The 11,312-nt window shown below is 33.9% G+C and overlaps 2 protein-coding genes across 2 annotated transcripts; both read right to left on the bottom strand.

Annotated features, from left to right (window-relative positions):
• Nucleotides 1-646: 646 nt before the first annotated feature.
• On the bottom strand, nucleotides 647-4,815 carry LOC18041728 (probable 1-acyl-sn-glycerol-3-phosphate acyltransferase 4). The gene is made up of 4 exons (XM_006434864.2): nucleotides 4,540-4,815; nucleotides 2,573-3,177; nucleotides 2,139-2,269; nucleotides 647-1,233 (listed from the first exon to the last, which is right to left on the bottom strand). The coding sequence occupies exons 2-4, from the start codon at nucleotides 3,142-3,144 to the stop codon at nucleotides 788-790; spliced, it is 1,149 nt and encodes a 382-aa protein (XP_006434927.1). The 5' UTR covers nucleotides 3,145-3,177; nucleotides 4,540-4,815; the 3' UTR covers nucleotides 647-787.
• Nucleotides 4,816-8,847: 4,032 nt separating this feature from the next.
• On the bottom strand, nucleotides 8,848-10,393 carry LOC18042665 (elongation of fatty acids protein 3-like). The gene has a single exon (XM_006434863.2). The coding sequence runs from the start codon at nucleotides 9,949-9,951 to the stop codon at nucleotides 9,064-9,066; it is 888 nt and encodes a 295-aa protein (XP_006434926.1). The 5' UTR covers nucleotides 9,952-10,393; the 3' UTR covers nucleotides 8,848-9,063.
• Between the last annotated feature and the right edge of the window lie 919 nt (nucleotides 10,394-11,312).

Genomic DNA, 11,312 nt, shown 5'->3' with positions numbered 1-11,312 from the left:
GGCCTAAGGGGTCATGTGAAAACCATATTTCTTCAACTCAAGGAGAGAATATCGGGTCACTCCCTCCATTGAATTCTTCTCATGTGTGTATCGTCCTATTTCATGATTAATGAGAGATGCAAATGGTAACAATCTACTGAATGTACCTAAGATTTTTCAGCATAAAATAGATAAATTGCTGCATGGAAACAATTTTCTCTCCTTTCCCTTTAGGTGAGATATCAAAGCTGTACATACTTGAACAAAATATTGTCAAACAAGTCATTCAGGAAACCTGCATCCAAACAAAAATTCTAGTGCTGTCAATTAGCCTGGTTTGATATGGTCGAGAGAAGCACAATGCATTTCTTAGATTAAGCTACAAGGTTCCAGTTTCAGACACTGGAAGTTGCAAATGGGTTACCATAATTTCCTTAAGTTAATTCTATGATTCATGGTGCCAGGGTGGCAGTGTGGCAGCACTCAAATCCAAGCTAAATACAAGCCCACATCTGCTTCGACAATGAATGTCGACCTAATGGTTATAAATTTACAGAAACAAATTTACACGAACGAAACTGAACTATGATCCATTGATGACAAAATCAATTAGAATTTAAGAGTTGAATACATTGAAAGATAAATGAAGCAACAAGACCCATAAAGGCTTTCTTCCAAAGTGCCATTCACATCGCATGACAAGTTTTCCCAACCACTTCAACCAGGTGATTCAAATATTGAACAATCAAAAGTTTACAGGCAAGAATTTATATCACCTGTAATTTAAATGTCATTGATCCAAAATTATTTACTTCTTTGTTTTCTTGCAACAAAACATTGCTTTAGAAAAGCCTACTACCAGCATTGGATGAATATTGAAATAAGTTACAGAAGCAAGACTTGTACAAGCTAAACCTACATATATTTTATACCAAATGGATGAAAAAAGGGTAAGATAAGTAAATATGGCAGTCAAAGAAATTACCACAATGAAATTTACTAAACACTTTAAAGTAGAAAGCTCTTTTTCTTGGCATTGATTGGGAAAATGGCCTTGAGCATTGAATTTGTCAAGCAACTGGTCCTTCAGCTGGAAAGCATCCATTAACCATGCAGCAGCATCAGTTTCAGATGCTGGGATCTCCTTAACAGGGATACGCCGAACATGAATGTGGACCTCTGAAGGATCCACTCCAAAGACATTGTCCATAAAGGATGGGCATGGATTTTTGTATGCAATAGTCATATCATAAACTGCAGTTTTGGGACAACAGAGGGGCATACATAACTGTTAGAAGCAGCTATTTCTATTAAAAATTGCAAAAGAAAAGCCACTCATCCCATAACAGACAGGAAATGGTTAGTCAAAACCAAACACTGCTGCAAAAAGAAATACTTTGGAGTATGCTTGGTCCTTTCTCAGAACAACTAACCTGAAGTCTTTGTGATAATGCAAAAAGGATCATGAATCTGGGTTACCAAATGATAAAATAAAAGATAAAGAAAGTATCCTCTTGAGAAGCCACAACTAATGGCAATTCCCTAAGCACAACCATGAGATACACCATTACAAACAGAAAATTGTCAACAATCAGATAAGCATTAACTTGAATGTATATAGCAATTCTCTACAAAACAGATTTTGCTGAAATAAAAACGGTTGAGTCACATTAAATAAGTTAGGAACACTTGCCCATGAAGAAAAGATAAAAATATGAGCCAACAATTATTTTCTTAGTGTCGACATGATAAGTTTATAGTTATACTACATATTACCAGAGACAATATCCAAAAAAAAAAAATCATGCCTGCATTTCATGAAACTCAAGACATTATCTCCCAACTGAAATTCTAATGTGAAGATAAAGAAAAACTGGGTTTGATGACAGGTTATGAGTAGCGAAATCGGATATCAAATCAAATTAAACAGCAAAAGTTGATTCATTAGTATTTAGAAAACTTTTGTACTAACTACAAGCTTTAACGGACAGTGCCATTTCCTCGAACGATCATGTGCAGAAAACATCATATATCTCGTGTTTCTATGTATCTATGTATGTGTACAGTCATGCGGAATATATTTCAAATGCATATTACACCATCTTGAAACCTCTGCAATTAGAAACTATAACTACAGGAGAAAGAGCATCGAAGAAAACCTGCATCCAATGTGTTACGCAGAGTTTCCAAGCAAAGACAAAAGCCCCTTGTTTTTGGAAGCAGCACATTAGTAAGCACAGGAAGTCCAACATCGGCTGCAAATTTCTGACTCCTGTTACGTTTCTCTTCACTGAACCAAAAGTACAAAAGTATGTGAATTTCGAAATGTGTATGTAGAAAGCAAGATACTTTTTTATTAAAAATGCATTTCATCAATTCGAACTACCATATTCATGTTAATTTTCCTATTTATTATTTACCCATGGATCTATATGTTGATGATCTATAATTGCTAGCCATTCTAGATCCATTTGGTCAATGAAGAAAAAGTATCATCTTAATTAAATAAAGAGAGGTATAATAGAGTGGAAAAACATATAAACCAAACATGAATGCTCATGGAATAAGAACATAGAGGGGAAAAAGGCAGTACGTAAAGTCAGTTCCTTCAGGGAAAATTGTAAGCCACAAAGGATCATTGGGATTCCTAAAAGTAGAAAGCATTTGGCGCATGACATGTTCATCAATTTCCCAATTCCTTTCCACTGAAATAAACTCCAAAATGTGAAATCCCCAACCAAAGACTGGTAATTTCATCAAGCTGCTCTTAAGGATGTATTTTATGTAGCCCAGGCACCCCTTCCGCAATGCAAGATCCCACACGTACATCCAATCAACCTCAGTTCTGTGATTGGCCATAAGTAATACACGTTCCTCTACTGGGACAATATCTCCAGAAAAAACCATTTTAGTTCTGTTAATCTTTTCAAATAGAAAAGGCCATAAAGCTAGCCAAAGACCAAAGAGGAAGGATGTTGCTTTCCTACAGTGATGGACGCTGAACATCCTCAAAATGATAGCAATAATGGGTGCAAAATACACTAGAAACATAAAAGCAGTAAAAAAGAACACCAATAAACATATCAGACCCCTGAAAACCCTAATAGGAGTCAAAGGACGGCGCTTTAATCTATTATCACACTTGAGAGGCCTGCATTCTTCCATATCCTTCCAGGAACTGCTATAAACCTGGAACAGCTGCAATAATGTGCCTCAAAGTTACTTGAATGGTTGTTTTAAAAGTGTTAGTGAATAGGAAAAGTTACAAGAAAGTAAAATACATATCCATGTCAACTTAAAATGTAGAAAACAAAAATCCTAGTCAATTTAAGAGGAAAAGGAAAATGCAAAAGCGTGTTAACTTTATTTTGAAGGAAAAACTAGAAATGCCAGGCCAACTAGGGAACAAGAAAATAATGGAAAGTTGAGCATTGGTGCACATCATCTAAGAAAATCTCCAAATTATGGATTACTGGAAGTCTCAGGCCAAAACACTTGACACAGTTGTGAGCTTGAGGTTTATGACAGCAATCTAAACGCTATAACAGCAATCTAAACATTTGGAATGCTTAACAAAAATTGGCAAATGGAATCACTTGGAAAACCCTGAAGTTCTAAGAGACAACTGGGCTTCTTGTATGATTGCTTTGCTCCAAAAGAAATCAGGAAAGAGAGATTCAGTAAATGAGGCTTTTAATACTTTGGCAATAATAATTCAATAGCCAGAGAAACCAGGAAATGTGTAGCCTTTCAACTGAATCTACTTGACCATGTGTGTTTCGCAACTCAAATCTCTGACTCCAAGACAAGGTGATCGACAAATGAGAAGAAAACCTGCTGACAGATTCGATCTGAACCTAAAATATCTTCTAATACACCACCCCCTAATCGACATAATTACCGCCACATAGACTTAACACAACATGTCACTTTCTAACAAGCCATAAACAATGCACCAGCAGGACTCGATAAAAGAAGTTATACCAGAAGAGGTACACATATAAATGAATCTTGAAACAAACAATTAATGAGAAAGAAATGGAAATCTGTTTCTATCCTAAAAATATATATATATATAGATAACTAAACTTCCTTGTATTAACATATCTTGCTACTCTTAACACACAACCATTGCCGCTTCTAGGACAAAAATCGATGCCTCCAATAACTTAGGAACATACAGGGAGTAAAATTACAAGCTCATAACTATCAGAAGGGGCAAACCGCCTCCTACCGAAATAGACAGTATCCACAAAACTGTCGTTGATTCATAAATAAAGTCCACTTTATGTATTAATATGTCAAGGCTATGTAATTTCTTAATGTGCACGGAAAAATGAAGAATTAAACTGTCAAAAGATTATAAGATGTGCACATTGATTGACTCCAAATCGTAACAAACAGGGCTAATTCTATAAATTCCCGCTGAATTGCAGTCAACGAAGATCGTACAAAACAAGATCCGATCTGAAATCTTTTATATTATGGGCCAGAAGAAACAAGCATAATACGAAATAATTGAAACCGAGAATTGAAAATAAAGATAGGGAATATATGTACCTCGTATCTGAAAAGACACGAACTGAGTAAAATGCGAGAATTTTTTTTTTTTTTTGGGGAGTTGGGGGGGTGGTTAAATGTTTAGCTTAAAGATGAAGTATTTGTGTGTCCCCGGTGGATTAGAGGATAAAAGACTTTTGTATTGATCAATGAAACAGGGAAAAGTCCGAATCTAAGGTTCGGTCATCGGTGGAAGTGATCCCGAGGAAATTATCACATGGAATCGAGTTTATTAGAGCGTACTCGCCAACACGAATTTGGTTCAAGAAAGAAACACAGCAATTGGGCCCCTTAATCCATACCACATGGGCTCGAACTCAGGTACGGCTGTCTATTGCAAGCTTCAATGAATCAATTTTTCTTTTTTCTTTTCTTTTCTTTTCTTTTTTTTAAATAATTATTGCACCGGATTTTCTATTAAACAAAAATGAAACGTGATACAAACGAATCAAATGAACCAACCAAGGGATCTCTCGCTCCCACTCCATTTCCTTATCAGTTAGATATAATTATTTTATGCAAAATGTGAAGGCATTTTTATAGGTTTAGGCTAATAAAATGTCCGCTTGCCTGAAATGGGGATTATGGAAGTCAATTTCGGTTGCATCAACTGATCTCTCTCTCTCTCTCTCTCTCTCTCTCACTACATTTTGCAGCATACCGTTTTAATATATTGCTTAATTATTATGACTCGATCTGTTCGTCTCATTAAAGTTCTTTTGTAATTATTTCATATTTATGCGTCATCCACAAATATTAAAATAAAAAGACAAGTAAATTAAAATACCAAAAAAAAAAAAGTTTTGATTCTTCTTGTTGTTATTATTTCTTTTTAAGAAAAATGAAGGTGCAATAATTGATTTAATTTTTAAAATTTTTATCTACGCAAACGTTATATTTATTGTGGAGATTTTCTGATTATTATTATTATTATTATTATTATTATTATTACTACTATTGATGAATCAACCCACAAACATAATAAGACAAGTAAAATTAAAATATGTCCAACAAATCAATTTTTCTCAAATTATTTTTTTATTATATGTTGCAATTACCTTTTAGTTAATAGTATTTTACTTTTCATTGCATCTTGTGTCTACAGGTAGTGCTAAAAACATTACGATATCATTTGAGATTTCTTTTTCCCTTATTGAACTGAATCTTATTATAATTATATTTTATTTAGTTTCAATCACCAAGTTGGTACCATTATGTTGCGTGTTTTGTCATCTTATTGATTATATGAACAAATATGTTTGTCTCATTTAAGATTTGCTCGTAATTATTTTATGTATTTAAGATTTTCTCGCAATTATTTTATGTTTATGAGCCATTCAATGAACACACACAAAATACGTACATTTAATCTATACAAAAATATAATAATTTTTCTCAACTAGATATTTTTTTTTTGAATTTTATCATTTAATTTATTGTGTATAATAGTTTGTAACCTAACATTACTCTCATCTATCTTACTTGACAGCTGTCATATAACTTTATCGTCTATAAGATAATGCTAAATAAATTATCATATCATTCGAGATTTAAAAGATATTATTCATTGGAATTGAATATAATTTTTTTTTTAAATTTATACATTGTATTCACCAATTTGATAGTATCGTATATACTGCTTGTCAAATCACACTATTATGTTCATGATAGTGATAAATAAATTACCATATCATTTGGGATGAAAAGTTTGACACTCATCTTAATAAGAATTGTTTATTTTCTATTGAATTAAAGAGTGTACTCTCATATAAAATTGTAAAAAAAAAAAATCCAATTTCAATGAATTCATATTCAATTTAATTAGGTGAAGGGAATATCAATTTCTATAAAATGACATTTGGATTTGTTTATTGTGAACAATTTATTCTAGGATTTTGCATGTTGAATGATAGTTTAGATGGGGGAGGATGTACGCTTTCGTAATTGTGAGGTAATGAAATGCAGGATCGTCCTAAAAATTCTTAGCAAATTAAAACCGCAGGTGTTGCTTACTCTCGTTTTGGATAGAAATAAACGATCTCTAGAGGCCCCGTGAATTGGGGTTAAAACCTACAACGCCGGCCAGGGAGCTCACAAGTCACCACACGTAACGAACGAAATTCTCTTTTTTTTTTTTTTTTTGGGGGGGGGGGGGATGTACGTCGTCTGACTCTGAGACGAAATAGATATGTATGTATTGTTTTCTAGAAGAAATGTATTAAATATTCAATTAGGCAAAAAAATTTTAAATGCGTGTGATAGTCAAATGTTGACATGTTAAAAAGACGGCAAGGTTCTATAGAAGCTTCTTAGCTCACCAAACATGTTAAATTATTGAACGCATGGGCCCATTCAGAACATACTGTTAATTGAACATTTATATAATTGGAGCAAATGTTTGCGTATATTTGACCCAAAAAAAAAAAAAGAAAAAAAAAAGAGGTAAATATAAAGGGGCGTGAATAGAGAGTAAAAACAAAATCACCCACCTACCCACTTTGGATCACTGACCAAGCTAAATTGCTGAACTCACTGATTCATTTTATTTTTGTTGAATTGAATCTTAATTTCTTTTTCTTAAAAAAAAATATATACGCTGCACTCACTGATTCATTTTATTTTTCTTGATTTGAATTTTCTTTTATTTATTTTAATTTACACGTTGCAATAATTGTTTTGATTCTATTATTTACTGATACCATCTTATATACTTGTATCATTGAAAGGATGATAACTTATCGTATCATTTGAGATGAAATATTTTAGTTCTTCTAAAATATTATATAATTATCTTTTTTTTAAAAAAAAAATTTATATGTTGCAAACTTGCAATTAATATACTTTGCAATCAGTATATATCTGTTACTTGTCATATGATTTGTTTCTCTATAACATCACTAATGGTAAATAAATTTTCATATCATCTTATAAAAGATAGGATTGTCCTAATAATATCTTAACAGTATTATAGCTTCTACGCTGATTATGGATAGAAATAAACGATAATTAGATCAGCTCCCATGAATTGTTCAACTCTCGTCAATTGTCCCTTTTTTTTTTTTTTTTTTTGGTTGGATATAGCTTCTACGCTGAACATCAACCTGTATATAGTCAAATGCTGACATGGTAAAGGTGATAAGTTTCGTTCGAAACTTCCATTAAAAACTATTTTTTTATTATTCAAAGGTCGGTGTACTCGAAATACACATCGAAAACTCCCGTTATTCAGTTGACTATAATTGAAGTGACCGTTAGATGTTGAAGCTCGAATCCAAATCGAACGGATGCAAATTGAAAATGCCTTAATATAATTAATTAATGAATCTGTGTTTATCTAGTGTAATTTTGCAGTTAAATGTAACTTATATATCATTGTGTGCGGCGGGATCCTGTTGTCCAGTGTTCGTCATTGTGCGTTTTGGCTGAAATTGAAAATTAATCATGCGTTATGTGTGGGATCCGGGAATTAAATGAAACGTTAAGAAATTCACAAAAGATAAAAAACACCTGCATCACGCCACGTCTTCTTCACTAATCCACTTCTTATCCACATTTTTTTTTTTTTTTTTTTTTTTACTTTTACTAGTTAGCAACTAAATTAATAAAAGTTCAGAAAAGGCTTACTGCCCGGCTAGGCCATGGCTGCTGCTGCTGCTGCTGCACTATCTCTTATGATTCCGACTCTTCCCAACATTATTTTCCTTCCCAATATCAGGCGTGATTTGAACATTCAACCCCCTTCGCAAGCTTCTTGACTCAAAATCAACACTCACGAACTCTATTTTCATTCTTAAACCTTACGGTGATCGCTGATACAATGTTACTTCTTCTTAATCAGAATTTACCTTTGTTTTCAAAGCCCATGTTTCTTAGTTTTTTGTTCTTATTTTTTCCGAATTACTTGTCAGAAAAAAAAAAAAAAGCTACGGTGATCTTGGAAAACTACTTCTTTTTTATTCATTACTTGTTATTTATATATTTAAACCAATCATAATAATTTATATACATATATACATGAGAAGCAGTAGCAGTAAATAGGTAATGAGCAATACTCCAAGAGAACCAAATACTTTCTTATATCGGTAGAGTCCTCTTTCTCCCCTATTAGATTCTCAATGACTCCACATCTAATGGTCACTTCAAATAACAAAAAGAAATTTCCAAAAAAAAAAAATGAAAAAGAAAGAAAGCATGTAATTCACCTGCTTTATAACGATATCATTGCTTAAACCCTAATGAACTAAAATCAATATACGTACATCAATTTAGTTTGTGCATTCTAAATATGTTGTTCAATCAGTAGTGACGTGAAAAAAAGAAGAATATATATAGAGCACCAACTTATGGGCTCATGATTGTGATATATATATACTTTACATAACATCAAAATCCTTTTACATCACAAAAAAAAAAAAAAGGGACGTGATCTGTGCTATTCTTCCATTGTCATTGGTAAAATTTTCTAGCAAATGAAACAAAAGCAAAAATGAAAAATTGAAAAAGAAAATAAAATGGCGCCAGTGATCAACTGTCCTTATCTTTAAGGTTCATCTGCCCTCCGTTACTTTGTTCAGCGGAAGAAGAAGCATCGCCAATTTTCTTGTTCCTCAAATACATCTTCACGTAGAAGTTCATGAACAACAACAAAATCACGGCATTGAGCACAGAATTGAAAGTCCAAGCGCCAATTCCGTTGCAGCCGCCTTTCAAGACGTGCAGCAGAAGCACACCAAAGTGGCAAATCAAATTGCACACCAATAGAACAACCTGGCAGTTCACCACAAACGGAAAGCACGCGCTCGGCAACCCGATCGCCGTCCAAAAACGGTATCCGTATACTACGGAGTACAACAGCGTCGTCAGCAATATAGCCACGACTTGAAAGGATTGCGAAAATTCGAGCCAAAGAAACGACATGCAAATGAGCATTGATTGGTTGAATAACTGAAAGAAGGTTAATTTACGGTGTTTGAGGATGGAAAAGAAGGTGCGCAGGAGGTGGAGAAAGCGAGAGAGGTAAAATACGTATGACCAGAAGAAGACGCGCCCGGAGGGGCGTGTGCCCAGTGGGAAGCAAAGCAGCCACTGAAACGCCGTCGTGTGGGTTCGCCGCCAGGACCAGCTCGTCTCGCGAATCTCCGTTGCAGTTGAGAGAAGGATGCCCACGAAAGTAACAACGGAGATTAAGGTGATCGCCAGGCTGTGGATGGCTGGGATTGGCCCCAGCGGGATCCGACGGTTACGGGGGAGGACAAGATTCAGGAACACGTGGAGGAACGTGGCGGCGACTACGTACGTTGATATGGCTGCGAAGAGAAACGACCACGTGGATCCCCATGATTGGGCGTTATTCCATCTGAAATTAACGACCGTTGGGTGCTCTGATAACCAGTATTTTATGTTTTGCATCATGGCGATTGGCGACGACACCGTCCGTAATTGCAAGAATTATTTGTACTTTTTTCTCTCTTTTTTTTTTTGTTCCTCTGCGAAGGTCAAAGTGGAGGTGATTCTATTTCTGCGATCGAGATTTGTGTAATTAATAGGTAGAGGAGGTGTGGGGGACTAAATTGGTTGAAAATGGTGATTACGGAAGGTGGCAGTCGGAATTAAATAAACGTATGAGTTGGACTGTTGAATGAAAACGACGTCGGCCAGACTGACGACCAGGAAATTGAAAACGTGGCTAGATTTTTACCATTTTTTTTTAATAATTACGGTCAACTGATGCCATCTCTTCCACGTTAGAATGGCCGGAGATCATATTTATCTCCGGCCCTCTGATCTCGAGATCGTCTCAACTATTTCGGGATTTTTTTTCCCCTCTTTTTCTTGATACGTAATGAACAAATGACTGAATAAAAAGGTAAAGGAAAAGCTTTTATATACACGTAAATGCTGGTGATTTTGTTGCCACTTTTTGTGGGCTGAGAATTGAGTCTCTTTTGGTCGATTAGCTAGGACATACATAAAATTAAGTATAAAAGGTGATATTTGATTTTAAAAAAAATGATACAATGTGATAGTAGTAGAATGGAGAGAAGAGGAGAGGAGAGTAAATGAGACGGACGGAGAGCAAAATTAAATTAAATTATTTTTTTTTTGATATTAAATTCTGAAGGAAAAGAATATTACAAATTTTCCTCTTGAACAAATTTACCTTTTGCCTTATATACTGAATTTTCAACATTATTTAGAAATATAATTTAAAAAAAAATACTCTATGAATTGATTTAGTGCCTGTTTGGTATGGCTTATTTAAGAGCCATAAGTGCTTATTTAATCGCATAAGCACTTTTTAAAATTTTTTATGGTGTTTGGTTATTTTTTTAGTAGAGTTTTTTTTTAGCTTAAATAAGCTAATTTACCTCTACTAGCAAAAGCCCAAAATTTGAGCTTTTGGGAGTAGAGATTAGAGAGCTTTTCCAAAAAATATATAATATAAAAAATATCACACATTTTAATGGTTCAAAAGTGCTTTTTTTAATGACAACCAAACACCTAATGACTTTTTGCCCAAAAGCTCTATTGATATAAGCTCTACTGCTATAAGCTCTATTGTTATAAGCTATATTTAATAAGCTGTATCAAACGGAGCCTTAATCTAAAATTAAACTATTGGTAAATAAAAGAGGTTAAAATATTGTACTATAATTAACTAATATTATTTTAAAATCAATTTAACCAATACCATTTATTGTATAATTCAATTTATTTTCTAAATAAATAATTATTTTAATAGCTGCCAAACGACCATCGGACAATCTCTGGAC

This window comes from Citrus clementina, unplaced genomic scaffold, assembly GCF_000493195.1.
Source record: "Citrus clementina cultivar Clemenules unplaced genomic scaffold, Citrus_clementina_v1.0 scaffold_5, whole genome shotgun sequence".
Taxonomy (NCBI): Eukaryota; Viridiplantae; Streptophyta; class Magnoliopsida; order Sapindales; family Rutaceae; genus Citrus; species Citrus x clementina.
This window is presented reverse-complemented; position numbering and strand designations above follow the sequence as displayed.